The 17572-nt window shown below is 41.0% G+C and overlaps 1 protein-coding gene across 1 annotated transcript; it reads left to right on the forward strand.

Moving 5' to 3' along the window:
* Positions 1-906: 906 nt before the first annotated feature.
* BCL7A (BAF chromatin remodeling complex subunit BCL7A) lies at positions 907-16990 on the forward strand. Its single transcript, XM_054392774.1, has 6 exons — positions 907-998; positions 8800-8881; positions 12226-12322; positions 12731-12898; positions 15831-15952; positions 16895-16990. Exons 1-6 carry the CDS (start codon positions 907-909, stop codon positions 16964-16966), a joined length of 633 nt encoding a protein of 210 aa, XP_054248749.1. The 3' UTR covers positions 16967-16990.
* Positions 16991-17572: the final 582 nt, after the last annotated feature.

Genomic DNA, 17572 nt, shown 5'->3' on the forward strand with positions numbered 1-17572 from the left:
ACCCCAACTATCAAAAAGCACCAAACCAACAAACGAATCTGCTCAGCACTTCTTTATTAAGCATCCTGTTTCACGAGGCAGCTGTTTTGCCGAACAGGAAGCATTACCAAGCCCCGCGTTCAAGATCTGCGGCAGTGTCACAGCTGGACAGGGCTGTCACGCCGGCTGTCCCGCCGCCCTCGCACCGAGCTGTGGGCGGGTGGGACGGCTGTCGCTGGCGGAGTCCGCCGGAGATGTTCCGCGACACACAACGGCAAGGAGCCGCGGGCTCGTACTGCCCTGGCACTGCCGGGGAGAGGCAAGGGGGAGCTGCGGGGACGAACCCTCCCATGCACGGAGGCTCCGCCGGTTTGCACCGCGGTTCCAGGGCGGGTGAAGAGGTACCGCGACCTCTCAGCGCCGGGGGCTGAGAGGTCAGGCGCCTGCGCCCTCCCGGTTCCCTTCCCCTCCACTCGCCCTTCTTCCTCCCCCCCAGCTTTACGCCCAAAAAAGGACCGAGTCGTGCGAGCCGGCCATGGCGCCCGTTGGCCCCTTGGTGTTCGCCATCCTCTCACCGCACCGGTTGTCCCCTCTCAGTGCCTGTCCCGCCCACTGTCCCCTCTCGGTGCCCGTCCCGCCCGTTCTCCCGTCACAGCGCCCGCTGACCCGCGCTCAGCCCCTCCTTCTGCCTCCCCGCCCCGTTCCCGCGCGCGCGGGCTGCCGTCGGCGGCGCGGGGCGCGTGCGCAGTGCGCGGGCCCTGGCGGGCGGGCGGAGCCGAGCCGCGCCGAGCCCAGCCGAGCCGAGCGGCGCCGAGCAGAGGGAGCATTGTGCGGGCGGGAGGACGGAGGGACGGACGGACAGACGAACGCCACCGAGAAGCGCCGTATTCCCCGCTGAGCCCGCCACCCCCCTCCCCCCCCAGCAACATGTCGGGCCGGTCGGTGCGGGCCGAGACCCGGAGCCGGGCGAAGGATGATATCAAACGGGTGATGGCGGCCATCGAGAAAGTGCGCAAATGGTGAGCGGGCCGCGCCGCGCCGGGACCCCGCGCCCGCCCCCGCACCCTTCTCATCCCCCGCCGTGCCCCCACTTCCCCCCTTCGCTGTCCCCTCACGGGGCCCGAGCTCGCCGGGCGGGCGCGGGGGGGCGGGGAGCCGGCGGCACCCAGAAGCCATTTCGCTCCTACGAGTCACATGAAGGCGGCGGCGGCGTGTGAGGGCGAGAGGCGGCTCCATTGTGCGGCCGAGACCCCTCTCTGCCGACCCCCGTCGGCCCCCGCCACCCCTAGCCCGCCGCAACGCACCGCGGAGCCCCGGCTAGCCCGGGCCGGGCAGCGACGGGGCGAGCGGGCGGCGGATCGGGCCCGGCTCCTCCCGTCGCCTTCCCCTACAAAGGGCCCCGGGGAGAGGGCCTGGGAGAACTGAGCCGCAGTGTCTGTGTGGAAATAATTCCTAAAGAAGTAATCTTTAAGATAAAACTACGTTTAAAACACCCCTGTGAAGCGCCCGAGAGTTTATTTCTTCTTATTACACATTTATTTATTTATTTCACCTTGGAAGTTTGCACGTAAGCGCAGCGAACCCGGGCGCGATCGTCTCCCACCAATGCTCCGACAGTTCCAAATCCCTCAAAGAGCAGGAAAAGCGTCTAATTGCTGCTGATTTTTGTTTTAAATTATATAATTAATGGTTGTTCTCCTTGTGAAATAATTCCCTTTTGTTAGGCCTTAAACGTGTTTGGCATATTCCCCACTTTTGTCTTCCCCCCCTGCTTTCTGTTAGGAAAGTCGGTGTGAGGTGTTTGAACAATACAGTGGAACAGTCACCACGATGTTTCGTGTGGTCAGTTCAGAGTTTTGGGATGTGATAAAGAACGGTGCCGATGTGACTGACACTTTCCAGTGCCTTCAGCAAGTTGACCGACTGTTCAGTCGTCTTTGTGTGTGTATTTTAAAATACTTTCTTTAAACTGCTGTTCTGAATCAGGTAAAATAAGGGGATGCTTTTATTGCAGTCCACAGCGAATGCTTTCAGTGAAAGAGGAGTGAAATAACTAAACGTGTTCGTTATTGGGGTGAAATGGATTGTTGCCTTTTAAATGGCCTTGAGCAGATGAATGGGCCCGTTGGCTTCAGCCGGACAAAGAATCAGGACGTGTGTCCAATAACGCAGGGCACGAGATGGGGATTTCAAAGAATCCAGCCATTGTGTAGGGAGCCGGAGCAGCTCCAGCACTGTGGTTCGGTTGGTTTCAGGAACTCTCTTCTACTCGGGTGGTGTTTTTAAGTGCTGTTTGCTGACTGATGGGCCAGCTTTGAAGGGTCAGAACAATGCAGAGCGATGTGACAAGACTTATGTTCAAACAGGAGCATTGTTGGATGTGTGGGACTGTTTTGTCTGTAGGTATTTCATTCATGAGCAGAGTGTAGTTCCTTTGAATCATAGTTTGTGGATTTCAGAGAGGAGTAGAGGCAGAAGCTTGGCCATTCAACAGAATGCCTAATTTATTTATTTTTTCTTGGCAGGGGCTCTCTGCCATCGTGTCAGTTGCTATGGCTTCCTCTATAAAACAGAAATCTTACAGTATAAATAGATTTTTGTATGGTTTAACCCTCATAAGAGGCAACTTGTTTTAAAGGGTTCCTGTAGAGAACTCACACAATGTTTCTTCTAATTATTTTCAGAAGTATTATGGCTCTATGTGTGTGCATCTCACAAGCATTGACATAAACCATTTTCCTTATTTTCAAAGGAATCTTAATTTGGTGAATCTCATGATTCCCCCCCAACTGCAGTTGAGTACAGTGGGAAAGGAGCAAGAGAGATTCTTCGTCTTGTGGTTTAAATGGTTTGAGCAGACTTGGCTTGTTAAATTGAAGTTTACATGCGATCAGTTCCTGCATCTTCGCAAGAGCCACATAGGCGACTTCCAAATGTGCAGTTTCATTTGCATAATAGGAGCAATTTGTTGCCATCCACAGCTCTTCTGCGGAAATGCAGCCACTGAAGATTGAAATACCTTACACCCATAGAACGGAGTTTTCTGAGATTCGTGCACTCAGAGTGCTGCGTGCCGAAAATGAGTAGAGAGTCAGAGTGAGCTGTAAACTCTTCTGAGTGGACAGTGGCTCCGGTGCGTGCTGCCCAAGGTGTGCAGCTGCTTTGCTGTGTAGCACTGCTGGATGCTAGCGCTGCCATGTCTGTGAATGTGCCTGTTGGAAAGCAGTTTCCATCAGGGGAGACTTTGTTCCTTGGAAAATTAGCATTCTTTCTCAGACAGCGAGCCCTTTGATGCAGGTACCCTATCTGCATGTGTGCTAGCAGAGCGCCCGGCGCTGCTGGTGTTTCTGGAACTTAGTAGTAAACAACGAAGTTGTTACGTTTTTATCTTGAGATTAATGCAACCGTATCTCCTTTGTTTAAACTATTCTAGTGAATGAGCATCTATATTATCAAACAAAGCACGTGTCTATCAGAGTACATGGTTGTGTTGCCTTTGTGTGGCAGAAATGTTAGATTTCTGTGGCTAAGAGGGTAGTTCTACTTTTTTTTTTTTTAACAATACTTTCAGGTTTTTTTCAGTCTATTAAAAAAAAACCTTCTGGGATAAAGTTATCTAAATTGAGTTGTGAAAGGTGCAGGATTGATTTTTGTCTTTAAAGATTGATGGGTATTTGTAGATTCTAAGTGGGTCTTTTGAGAACAGAGAGGCAAAAACTATTGCGCCCTCAACTAGTGTTAGAAAAATAGCAGAAAGACTCTTGTTCTATGAAAGTCTGATTTATTAAATGAAAGAAAATGCAGACATCTACCAAAACACAAGTAATGGGCAGGAGGTGGTATGATGTCTTGGGAGGCAGTGAAATAATTTGCATGTCTGTGTAGCATGGCTGAGGTTTTGAACAACTGTACAAAAGTTTAAGGATAGGGGCAGGTATGGTGTAGCTGATGGGATTAGGTACCCTGATTTACTGAATGCATCAGGAAGGGGGAAATCCCTTTGTGTGGCAGTATTTTTTTGGAAGTCCTGTGACCTTTTGCTGACCCACCAAAGCCCTAATCTATAGGGATAATTACAGCACTTTACAGAAAGTGCTAGGTATTTGTTAGGCAGGGAAATGTCTGTAGAGCTAGACATGACTTAGGGTGTAGCTTAAAGTGTGTGGTGTAAAAGTTAAAGAGCAAAGTCGTCATGAGCAGTGTTACCTGTGAGCAGTGTTACCTGATGCCAATGGTTGCTATCCATAGAGGAGAATTTCTAGACAACACTGCTGTAGGTTTTTTCACTGTCTCCTTTCAGACTTGCTAAAATATTTCTCTGTGGTATGCAATGCTCTGAGACTGAGCTTCTGCAGGTTTTTGCTGCTCATGCTTCCTTCCTAAAACAGACTTTCACTCTGAAAAATAGCTACAACAGAACTTCTTAACATGATGTCTTTGGAAAAAGACTGTTTGCTGCTACTGGATTGCCACCCTAGTTTAGTCTGGCTATGCTGGCTGTGTTCGGTCTCCTGCCAAGACTGTGATTCAAGTAGTGGCAATTAAAGTAAAAATGCCCAGTGCAAGTGCAGGAACTGCACTGAACTACTGTAACAGCCCAGACATGCTGTTATCATGCTTGAATTAAGATTCGTGTTTTCTGACTCATGATATTTCTTTCTGAGCCAGGATACGCACTCTGACTTCACTGGAAGTTGGATGTATGCTAAAGGTAGAGTTTTGTCATGCATAAGCCATGTTTCTCTACTGTGGGAAAAGGTGCTTGTTGCAACGTGGAACCCAGCAGAACTTGCTTAAAAACGTGTCTCCTCTGTAAGTTAAAGGGGACTCTCCTACAGTACCATATTTAGACTAACTCAGAGAGAAGGTGCCCTTTACCATTAGCCTTTGTCCATTTATGCCACACGGTATTTCAGTGTATTTGCAGCTTGGGTCAAGACACACACACCATGTATAATTGGGGCTGCTTTACATTAGTCACCAGCCAAACCATCTACGCAGCAATAGGCATGCTCTGAAAAGCAGGCCTGTGTTTCAGAAAACTCTGTGCATCCAACAGCACTTTTTGTGTATAATAATGGAATTTTCTTTCCCATTCCCCTTTCTCCTTTGCTTGATCCCACAGGGAGGTCATAATTCTGTGATTTTCACCAAACTCTGTTGCAATGCAAGTGAGTGTGATGTGATAAATTCAGCATTATGACGTCACTTCGTGATCATCAGCAGAAGATGGGGTATGTGGGAGCAAATCGTTGCATAAATACAGATCACTGTGCTAAATGACAGTTGTGGTAAAAGGCCAAGCAAGTGCCAAAGCCTTTTCTTGAATGATGAGATATTAGCAGTAAAGGCTTTTCTTTTCCTGTGCCATCTCATGTCTCTAGAACTCACTGCTGCTGCAGAAGCTGCCTTGATGCTTTATGTATGTGTAATACACAGTTATGTTTGCTCATCAGTGTATTACTTTTATACATTGAATTGGATACTCATCTCTGGAGCTTTAGTGTTAATAGACAAATTATAAATATATTTAGGAGACTTGGGCTATGTAGAATGGAGAATTGAGTATATAATTATGTAAGTGCTAGGATATTAGTATGCCTCAGGCATAAGCACTAAAGAAATGTTGATACTAATGCTTACCCTACATATCCTTGGCTGTCCTTTAAATGCTGTTGTAGATGTGGTTCAGAATTTCAAAATGCTTTAACGCTATTTCAGATAAAGGCGAGGGTTTGTTTCTGTTGTACTGATTAGTTTCTGAATTTACTAGTACTGAAATATTTAAGATACATTCCAGTGTGGAAGATTTAAAAAAAAAAAAACACATTGTATATATAAGTTTTGCCGTTTTCCAGTGTTGTTACTCATGGAGGAACACGAGAGGTTTGAAAACAGATAAAAAATGGATTTTTTTTTTTTTTGTAAAGCTGTGGAGTTTGTCAGCTAGACATGGGCAAGTAAAGTTGATAAATGCCACACTTTCAGCCTGATAAAAACTCAGGTTGATGGTGTTTAATCAAACACCTTCTCCAATCCACCAGTGAATATAGGATCAATCTATAGAGTATAGCAATAAAAAATATTGCCTATTGATCACTTCAGAAAGGTGGAATGAAGTTATGGGAATGGGTCTCAGGATGAGGGCCCTGCTCAAAACCAGATACATTTTACAGACAGGGTAACAGGTGGAGAAACTACTTTAGGCTTCACAACAGAGTGGGCACAAAGTTCATTAATCCCATGTTCCTACTCTGGCATTTTGTCAGTGAGGATATTTTGTAGTTTGTGCAGCATTTAGCAAACTTTGTGGGCAGCATCAGTAAACTGTCTGTTCTAACAATGAAAAGGGAAGTCCCTGATCAGCTGATTGGGATGGTGTCTACACAGAAGACAAAAAGCATTCAGAGTAGAATTGATTTGGGGAGTTTAGGGTTTTTTTTCTGTTTGGTTTGGGTTTTGGTTTGAAATGGAAAGGCAGTAAGTATTACAGATAATATTTGAAGCTTTATTTGCAATAAACATCTTAAATCATTGAGTTATTTTATCTTGTTGATCTTAAATGTCTGAAAGTCATTAACGTTTCTTTGTAAACAAATTTGTTTGCTGCCAATGATTTCATGAAGTTTTAGGGGGAGTATATTCTTTTCTGATTAATGCTTTCATGGTCTTAAACCTTCAATACTGTAAATGCTTACACATGTAAAATAGTTGAGTAATAGCTGTGTGATGTTGGGTTTTCTTTTTAGCCACAAGTGTTTGCAGGACTGGGATGTTGGTGTACTTCCATCATAAAATATCCTTATTCCCATTGTTGTCTGAATTGCTGTGTATTGAATTCATTAAAAAAAAATCCCTACAGCTGAGGTTTATCAAAACATAAAGTGGTACATAAGAAGATCAAAAGAATTAAAATTTCAGGGTTAACTTTAATACTAGAAGGAAAAAGTTACTAATATAGGTTTCCTCCTGTGTTCTACAGTCTGTCCAGTGAAGATGCTGTGTGAGGCTGCTTTGAGATGCTAACAGGTATCTTGAACTTTTGGTTTTCCAGTGCAGCATCTCTAAGTAATATTTTGCTGTAGGAAAAGACTAAAAATCTTGATTTTTTTTTTTTTTAATCTTTTAAAAAAAAGCATTTATTCACCTCTCCCCACACCCAAACTGAAACCCTAGCTGGTTTGATTTCCATAATTGCAAAGGTTTTCCCAAGTAGAAGTAAATTTAGTTTGTCTTGTACCTTAAAAAAGAGCAAAATTATATCATGACCATCTCTTCACAATTAACTATGCTCTCATTACTGACATGCCCTCATCTCCACTGTCATTTTTATCACATCTAGCAGCAGAGCTCCAAATTAGCATAAAATTGGGTTTTGACATAATTTAGCCATCTAGCCTACCCAGATGGATGTCTCTAAACACACTGAGGAAAAACTGTGCTCCAGGAAGAGCAGTGGGGAAGAAATAAATCTGAAATAGTTCTTGTACTTTAATTAATATATCCTTGTGGACAGATCCAAAACTTATCAAATTGCCATATATAGCTTATTTCTATTTTCTTTAAACAGGAAAGTGTTTCCTCAAACAAGGAAAAAGAAATCATATTGGCTTTAGTAGCTAAAACAAATAGTCAGGAGTATGTTTGTGGCATTTGTACAGTGTGGCTGCTTTTGATTCTGAAAGCCCTTTCTGAAAATGGAGCTATCACATAGATATGTGTATTTGGAGTCACATCCAGCTTCTTCCATCCTGCAAAGAACATCTTTTAAAAAATCTATAACTGGATCCCAAAATCTATTATTTAAATGTGTTGGTGTTTTTTTTTTTAAAGAAAAACATTTGCGATCTCATGCCAAATTAATTTCAGATGTTCCTGAATATTTAATGGAATTGCTCTTTGTTGTTAACTTTTAATTGATCCATTTGCAGAGCTATCTTACCAACCTGCAGTGGTAATCTGTGACCCGAAAACTGATCACAGAAATGTGATGAAATTTCTCTGGCATTGCGGACCTTCTTTTAATATTCTGATGTAAAGGGCTCAAGGAATTCATCCTTTAACTAAGTGTTTAGCATCCTTTCCATTTTCCTCCTCTGTGGCTGCAAGACCTCTAATGCAGCAACACCCTCCAGCCAGATTTCTTTCACAATTTATCAGTGTCACCACTTCATGGCTGGCTGGCAGGGGTCTGCACAGAGTGCTGCTGGTTATGCTTTTCCCCTCTCCGATAGCCTCAGCCTTCTCTTTCCAAGAGAACTAAGGAGTCTGAATTCTGCATCACAGCACATACTGCTACCAATAAGGCTGTTGGTTGTAAGGCTGGAATTTCAGAGCTGTCTGACAGGAGCGTTGAGTGAATGTTAAATTGCCAGCAGCAAATTTCTACCCAAAACCAAACCTCAGATGGTCCAAGTGCATTCAGATTTCTAACACCATTAAACAGCTTCATGACAATCAAAACACACTGTTCTGTCTAAAACCTCTTCTGCTGTCTAGAAACTTAAGTGAAAATTCTAGGTATTAAATTTGCAGTGTTTAATAGCTGTTCTTCTTAACTGTATCTTTAATCCAGATGTTATTACTGCTACTGCAGTTACCTTAGTCAAGTAACAGCCCTGAGAAATGTGAAGGTTAGCAGTGCTCCAACAAGTTTTTGATATGCAAAGAACAATTTCCACAGTGCAGGACTAAAGACGATGTAATAGAGATCATCCTCCTTAATAGGCTATTTAAATCCTTGACAACTTACAATAGTAGATCACTTCTTATTTGAGTCTGAAGTTTAACTGTAACTTCTCCTGCATTGTAATTTTATAGGGAGAAGAAGTGGGTGACAGTTGGCGACACATCCCTAAGGATTTACAAATGGGTACCAGTAACAGAGCCTAAAGTGGATGATGTAAGTATCTTGCAGATGTCTTGCTTTTTTCAAGATGCAGACACTCATGTTTAGGGAAAGTCAAAAGAAATATGCTTGCTATTCTTTGAGCCTTTAAGCTAAGACTGGTGTGGGTCTTGGAAATGTTTGGATTGAAGAGCTCTAGGGAAAATGATCTCTACAGAAGGTGATGGTGATGGTTCACTGGGTTCCAGCCTTCACCAAATCAGCCTGGATCAATTCTCAGATAACTGTTAAACATTCGTCTTGAAACTGATTTTTGAAATCTTTCTTTATCATAATAATTGGGAGGCAGAGAAGGAAAGTTGAGATATCGATTACTTTTCCCTTCTTTCTTCCTGATGCTTTAAAGGAAAGTAGCCGGTTTGGAACTGTGTGGAGAATGAATTCTATCTGTGTATCACTGCTGTTTCGCTCAAAAATAGGTACAAAACACTGAAGCGAGGGCAGGAAAATCTGTGGCACTGAGATGACTTGTATTAAGATGATGTCCGACCCAAGCAATGCAACAGATATGCTTTTAATGTAATTAATCCATGTTTTCTCTTGATAAATATTTTGTATATGCATTGTGGTTATGTTTTTAGTGTGCAGTGTTCATGTGCCATGATGGAATCATGGGGCGTAAAAATAAGTATAAAGATCCACGTTGATAGGGCTTACAAATTGTTCATCAAAAAGAACATTGCTCTAATTTTATAAATTGAAATACTGTCACATAGAGAAAAATAATCCATGGTACCACAGCAAATAAAGGGTAAAATAAATAGCCTAAGTTAGGTGCTCCTTCCTTGGGCTGTCGTGTGCTTTTACTCTGTTTGAAATGTGGCTTGATGCCATGAGACCTATGTGGAAGAAAAATGCTGTATTAATAAATGTGTAAAATGATGTTTTTTCAGACAAATCAGTGTCATGATCTTGTTTTATTCAAAATCCAAATTCCAGACCTATTGTTGATTAGCACTGTTTTAACTGAGTTTGTTTCTTGCTGTACCACAGATTTCTGTGACTGTAAGAGTTTGTGGTAAGCCTCTTTCATTCTTCCAGTGCTTTAACAGCATCGCTGTGGAGTAAACTTGTGTGAGTGGGGAAACCTTCCTTGGTTTCTTTAAGAAACTTTTTTTTTTTCCTAGCTGTCAAATGTTTGGTCTTGATTTTATTATAGAAAAAAAACTGTGAGAGGGAGATATGTAGGATATTTAGGCTAGCAGCTTCAAAGATTGTTTTCACACAACTAAGGTGTGCCTGTGTGATGGGTACTGTGGAACTGTGAAAGAGAATTTTGATTCAGTTTCTGGATGAATTTTCAAGGTGACTGGTAGCTGAAGTCAATGTGCCTTATTAAGAAGAAAGGGTTTATATAACATTCTCTATATGTAGAGTTTAATTGTGTATTTTAAACCATCATCTTCAGGTGTAGGGTTCACATTTGCTGAAATTGGGACACTTGAACAAGACCAGTTAACATTAGTGTCCGACCTGTCACATTCTCCTCATTACTAGTTGTGCAGCTGCAGCTATTGCAGGCTTGATGTCATAAGCTTTTTGTATTTTTGCTCTGGAAGAAATCACAATTAGACCAAATGCATGTGTTTTAAAGTAACTGTCAGGTAGGGGTATCTTGGCTACTTAATTGTATTATGAATGCCCTTTTATACCCAGTTCATCCACCTGTGAAGGAGCAGACAGTGTACTTGGATTTTACTAGAACAGAATGGGATCTTTTTTACTGCTTCGTGTTTCACATGGAAGTTGTTTTTTTTAATTTCAGTGAACACAGATTATGTTACTTCTCCCTCACATATTGTTCCTAAGACTCTTTGACATTTCTTTGAACTAGAATTAGTGAGGCTCTTTCCTCCCCATTTTCAGAAGGCTTTTGTAGAACCTCCTCACTTTGATGGCTAAACCTTTTTTAAAAAAATCTTTTCAGCTTAAATGGCTCACAGTCATTTTTCAGTATTTCTCCTGTGTCACAAGTGCTCTTTTTACCTTTAAAGAAAATGCAGCCAAAGCTGAGAGACAGATGTCCCTTCTGAACTTTGATTTTGCAAAGGTAAAGAAGTCCATGTGCTTTCACCTCTGCTTCACATATTACAGAATAAAATCTGGCTTCTCTGAAGTAAAAATAGAATTTAAAAATAAACCTACTAATCTATTTAACATAGAGGGAAAAAGACTTCCAGATATCACTTGTTGAATCTCTTCTGCAGTTGTAGACAATATTTGATGGTGTTTTTAGTTCCTTTCCTTGTTGGTGGACACTGTCTTACCCAAATGGATGGGTTGTTGAACATTCTTCCTAGAGCCTAGTCAGGCTTTTAATTGTGTTCTCAGGAGGCACATGGGATCCTCCAAAAGCAGTGCAGCTGGCTCTTTCTCCTGTGAGACTCATTACGTCACCTCTTAATTGAAAATGCTGCATCCCTTAGCAGATGCAGCTTTTCCACGTGACAGATGCCACTGACTCTGCCTTTGTTTTAAGGGTTTCAGTCCATACTGTTGTTTGGTCATGAGCATGTTGTGATCTATTGTTCATGTAAGACTGTCTTGCCTGTGTTTTTTTTCAGGCCAGTCTGATTCTTTTTCTTAATCCATCTTTTAGTTTTAGTGAAGAAACAGCATTAATTGAGAGAAGGAGGTCTCTGTTGTGTTGGTGGTTGAGAAGGAGGGAAAAACCTGTCTCATTAGTGTTAAAATTCTAGATCTGTTACCATTCCTGTTGTGCGTGCATGCATATTGCTACATGTATTCTACAAGCTTTCTGATGTGAAAGGGAGAACAGGTTGAGTTTTGTAGTGGTGTGTTGTGCATAAACCATACAGTGAACAGAGTTAACGAGCTCAGAAATAAGTTTCATGAATCTCAGCCCTGCCTCTGATCAGTGACATTCTTCCCTTTTCCCAGCAACAGAGATTCTTTTGCCCTTGCTTTTGTAGCTGTTCAGACTTAGTAAGGAGAGGAGCTCCTAACTACTCTCTTTCAGCAAACCATTTAATACTTGTGCCTCAGTTTCCCTGGTTGCAGAATGAAATGTTGAGAACTTACGTACTTTTGACAAAAAATATACAGTTGTTTGAAGATGAAAGATGTGTTAAAATGCTAGCTGTCTTTAGAATGTTTTGATTAAACCCTACATATCCTAGTGTTTGTAACATGAAGAATACAATTAGAAAAACAACACTGCAGTTTTTTGGGGCTAACACCAGTTACTACTACAATGGCTTTATTTTTTTGAGTTTGAGAGATGCTTACAGAAGTAATGAGTGGGAAGGGGTTTATATTGCAATATGGATTTCTCTTCATGGTGATAGTCTCATTGATTTGTGCCTTTTGTTTTTCAGAAAAATAAGAACAAGAAAAAAGGCAAAGATGAAAAATGTGGCTCTGAAGTGACCACTCCAGAGAACAGCTCCTCTCCAGGGATGATGGACATGCATGGTGAGTGGGAGAAGGTCAGCCCCAATTACCCTATGACACTACTAAGAACATACGCTCTAGTGTTGGAATTCTCCATTGGCAAGATGTATGGACAGTGTGATTGAGTCAAAGTGAAAACAGATTCAGATACTCGTTTGATGCCTTGGGCTTCTGTGGATATCCTAACGGTTGTTTAAATGCCATTTTTATTCAGGCTGTGTGTGGATCAAAAAAATTATTAGTGAAGCTAAATATGCAAATAAAAATAGAAATTAGATGTGTTGATCCAAATGCCTGGACTTGATCCCCAGCAAGCTGGAGTATATCATGTGCTATCAGAGAATAAGACAGGGAAGATATGGAAGAATTAAGGTGTGCTTTTTACTTGTCAAATTAGACTTTCTTATTTTTTAACTCATTTGTTACCAGATGACAATAGCAACCAGAGTTCAATAGCTGATGCTTCTCCAATAAAACAAGAAAACAGTAGTAATTCCAGTCCAGCACCAGAACAGAACTTGGCAACACAAGTGGACGGCACTGAAGTAAAGTCCGATGATACTCAGACAGAAGCAAAGGAGCAGCCTGGTTCAGAAGGTAAGCTGGAAAGAACATCTTCAAAACCAAACAAAAAGTGTTATCCTTTAGTGTGTCATTTATTTGCTTATCTGTTTTAAGAACTGAATAGTAACAATTTGGAAAAATGATTCTCAGCATTTATGTGGAAATGGGCCCCAATCTCTCTGGCCTACCAATGATCCTTCCATACAACTGGAAAGGTCAGCTTGACCTTCAGGATCTTTTCAGAGAGGAAACAAAATACTTGGTTTATATTTGTCATAATCTCAGTCTTAAGAAATAATTTAAAATCATCTTTGAAATGGCTGCTGCCATGTAATCACACAAATCTTGAAAAGGTACTTTTGTAGATCTATGAATGTTCGTTATCTAGTGTGAAAGTAAAATTGAGGTGAGGTACTTTGGAGTTGTGATGTTTTGGGTTTTTTAACTATGTAAATTTAAGTGTAAGTTGTTTTTTTCTCAACCCTGCTAGCTGTTTATTCAAAAGTTAGATCTGAATTCTGCCCTTATTTCCTGAAAGTGTTGACGGTATTGTGTTGCAGTTGTGCATGGATGAAAAATACATAAGAATGTTCTGAACCTCACTCTTTAAATGGAGTTTCGGGTCACTGAAACATGGTCTATACTTACATTCTTGAGAACATAACTTTCTTCATCCTATTATAACAGATAAAAGATGACCCTAACAGTATTCTAATGATTTGATTGCAGAATTCTTCTCATAGCAAAGCAATTAAATTATGCCCTCCTGACTAAGTCCTCAGCTCAATAGATCCACTAGCCAGTTTAAATTTAGAGCTTTTATCTTGGTGATACCAGACTGGTAAAGTATGTTAAATGTTGTCATTGTTAATTGGGGTTAAAATTTGACATCCGAATTGCCTTGAGATTGAAATAAATCAGAACTCCATATCCTTCAAAGGAAATCTCAACTAGGATATTTGGTCATGGTAAATGTTAAGGATTTACTCCTGGGTCTCATTGTCAGAACCTGCTTGTGGGAAGTTGTTACATTATCTTACATGCTCCCCTGACTAAATTTAGGTTCAGGGAAAATCATACCAAGTTCTCTGGATTATTTCCAGAACTAGCTGCAGTAAAATGAAAAGGAGATGTAATGGCAAAAAAATACATGGTATGAATTTTGTTTTTTCCAGTTGCTTATATGCCAAGTTTAAAAGTTCGTTAAATAATTCTTTACCACAGTGTTATGGTCAACCCCCTGTAATTGTGATGGTAATGCTATTCAACTGAATAGTATTAATGACCTTGTACATCTGTGTCATGTTACTGCACTGAAATCAAGAAGATTCCTTAAAGCTGAGGGGCAGTTTGGGTGGTCAGAAATGCCTAATGTGGACTTCTGAAAGAAAACAGGTGCATCCAAAACATTTTGGTGTGTAAACAAGTCATTACCGGCACTGGAATAGCTTGGGGCTTGACAGTTTAAGATACAACAGATCTCTGTGCCTCAAGGTCAGCAGCAGCCTCAGTGGTAGCTGTTGGTTGACAGCTGTCAGAGAACACAGCAGCTATGAGCTGTCCACCGTGGGAGTTACTCTAGATGTGTTTTTTGTCATGGGAAGACGTGTGCTTCAAAGAGCTCAAGTGCAGTGTGTGCTCAGACATACACAACAGGAACTGAAATTCCTTCTGATCCTTGGGATTTGTTTCTTTATCAGTATGAAAATGCTTTTCTGGTGAGACATGGGAAGGGAGATGATTCTGCCTGAGTTTGCTGAATATGATCTTTGCGACTGCTCATTGTAGGTGTGACTCTAGCTTGAATTAAGTCAGAGAAACTTTCAGAAATGCTTGTGGTGCTTTTTATGTTCATTGCTCGCTGGTTATGTCATCTTCATTAACCAAAGTTGTCAAAAAAAGTCTTTGATCGTGTAATTCTCTTCATCTAGAATAAATTTAACATTTCTTAGGAATTTGTGGAGAGACCACTTTATAAACTTGATTCTAAAATTATTTTTAAATGAGGTAAAGGAGAGAATGGGTTCCAGTGCTTACACTGTTCTTGATGTGGGTAGTAAAGGAAATAAAACCAACCTTTCACCATCAAAGTGGCTTGGTTTTGGCTGGTGGTGTTTGTTTGTTTTGTCGAGTCTTTGCTTCTGGACATACTGTGTTGAACTTTCAGGAATCTTTAAAACATATAAAGATATTTTAAGTGCCCTTATTCTCTCTTGGAGTTGAATGGGTGCTTTAACCCTGATTCCTCTGTAAGTCTATCTGTGAGAGAGAGAGAGAGAGAGGAAGGGTTTAAAAAACACAATCAACCAAAAAACTCCCAACCAATCCCCCTCCTCCAAAAAAAAACCCACAGAAGTTGGAAGCAGGTAAGAGTTATAACAAGCTGGAAGACTTATGCACAAGTATGCATCAGTTTTAAAGATTCTACAACCTTAATGCTAGCTGAATTTCTAAATTTTATCTTAAAAGTAGTATTAAGCAAAACAGTGGGTTTAAAATATAATTAATAACAATATATTTAATTTAGTAATTTAAATATTTCAATTCACATAACTTTATTCTCTCTCCTTAGCTAACCAGTTTTAGATCCATTAGTTACCACAGTTCAGCCCTTTTCTTTCCGGTTTTGAAGCAAAGTTCCTTGTGGTTAGCCCCTTTGCAAAGTTGATGTTGAAACTTGTTTGTTAACAGCGTTGACGTGGTTCTGTGTTAGAGGGTGTGTGTGAGCGCAGCTCCCTCTAGGGACTGACTCCAGGAATTGTATCCTGCTGGCAGCGGAAGGCGAAGGGCTGCTCCAGTGATTGTGTTTGAACTTAATTCATTATATTCAGTTGTTCTGTATGTTATCATTAATGGTTACAGAGGGGTGAAATAGGTGTGTTTGGGATGTTGCTTATGAGCAAGCGTCTTAAAAGCTCCTGCTGAATCCTTTCCATTTGTTTAAAATTATTTCTTGATGTTTCAGATACCTCTGATGAACAGAATTCACAGTCTTCTATGGAAAATTCCATGAATAGTTCAGAGAAAGCAGAAATCCAGTCTTCTGGAGAAAATGATCTAATTACAGAGGCATCTAAAAACTCTCAGGTAACTTAAAACACAAAAGCCCAATTACTTGGAATTTGAAAAAGAGTCTTTTTACCAAAAAGCAAATGTAAGGAGGCCAGTTATGTTTAGACTGATTGCCAAAGGTGATGACAGTAAAGCAGCTGTTGAGTGTTAGATGTCCATGTATCTGGTTTTGTGGTTAATTTGATTGGCTTCTGGTATTTCACATAATTTAGCAGTAAGACTAGGTTGGTCTGATTTTAATCTGTTTCCTAAACTAGTTTTCTAAGGGAATATTACATTTTCAGATTAATAAATGCTTGGTCCTAGCCTACTGGACAAGCCCCTTTGAGAGCTACACAGGAGTAAAATGTCTTCTATTAACACATATAGTGGTTGGGAAAGTTAGGCTTTGTAGGTGTAATGCACAAGACATTTGGATGTTTACTTACTTGTTTAGTGAAAAATTCTGTGTGGGTGGGAGAAAGACTTGGTCCTTTCAGTTGTCCCCCTCACACTGAGATCCTCAGGTAGAGCACTGCTCAGTCCATGGGTTTGCCCTGTGGGTGGCTTGTTTCTGTGCTCACCTTGCGCTTTCCAAACCCTTCCTGATCTGTCCCATAGACATTTCTCTTGTAGCCAAACCAAAATCCTGTGCACTTGGTGTGGGTAGGGCTGGAGTGTGGATCTGAGAGAAGCCCAGGTATAGCCATTCATCAAGGCTGTTGCTTGGTATTTTCACTGTGTTTTTTAGAGTGGAACTAGAATTTTGTCCTTTGTAGATGACAGCAATGTAAAGATATGGAGGTAAGATGAGGAATGGTTTTTAGGAATGGTCATGTCATTCTCACATCTTTGGGATGCTTTGGATTTTACATGTGACACACCAAAGAATCTGTTCATGCTTTTTGTTTGATGCTTATGGTGCCTGAAATTCAGTGCAATGATAACGTGGTTGTTTTTCTTTTCCCCCTCATTAAGGACTCTGAAGGAGTGCCACCTTCTAAAAAGATGAAAGTAGAGGCTTCCCAACAAAATGTTGAAGAGATTTAGACTATAGATTTTTCTGGTCAATTTTTATGTAAGGTACATCAGTGGGCTTAATTATAGAACAACCTTACTTAAGCATCTTCTCTTGGATGAGGACAGAACTCCTAACTTTTCAAGTTACCAAGCAAAAATCCAAGAAAGCCTAACAAAGGTTTAACTTCTCAGACACTGAAAACTTTTTCCTGTGAAACAAACATTGAGAACTTTTAAGTTACTGTCTCTGAAATGGTTGGAGTAAACAACTCAGGAGGGGTCTACGCACTGTTTCTAAAGTCAAAATTACAATTATGTTGCTGCTGTATTTTTTTTTTTTTTTTCATTTCTCTATTTAACATTGTAAGATATTTAAGGATGGTACAGGTCAGGTATTAGCTTTCATGTGAAGTTCATTGTTCTGGCGTGATGTCTGCTTTTGTTTTGTGCCTTGTGTTCTGAAAACAGTGCTAACTTTTACAAGTTGTTTTGCAACTGTCTCCTTTGCAAAGTGGCCTATGTTTGTATAATGCCATGTAGTAAGGCTTTTTCTTTTCTTTTTCTTTTCTTTTTGTTTTGTTTGGGGTTTTTGGTTTGTTTCTAACTTTTAAATCCCTGGTGCTTAAATTTTTAACA

This window comes from Indicator indicator, chromosome 26 (genome assembly GCF_027791375.1).
Source record: "Indicator indicator isolate 239-I01 chromosome 26, UM_Iind_1.1, whole genome shotgun sequence".
NCBI classification, from domain to species: Eukaryota; Metazoa; Chordata; class Aves; order Piciformes; family Indicatoridae; genus Indicator; species Indicator indicator.

Bases quoted from the DNA above. Each gene is read 5' to 3' on its own strand.
- BCL7A (XM_054392774.1), top strand. From the start codon at position 907: ATGTCGGGCCGGTCGGTGCGGGCCGAGACCCGGAGCCGGGCGAAGGAT. The intron at 999-8,799 runs GTGAGCGGGCCG...GTAATTTTATAG, and splicing joins ATCGAGAAAGTGCGCAAATG to GGAGAAGAAGTGGGTGACAG. The intron at 15,953-16,894 runs GTAACTTAAAAC...CCCCTCATTAAG, and splicing joins AGGCATCTAAAAACTCTCAG to GACTCTGAAGGAGTGCCACC.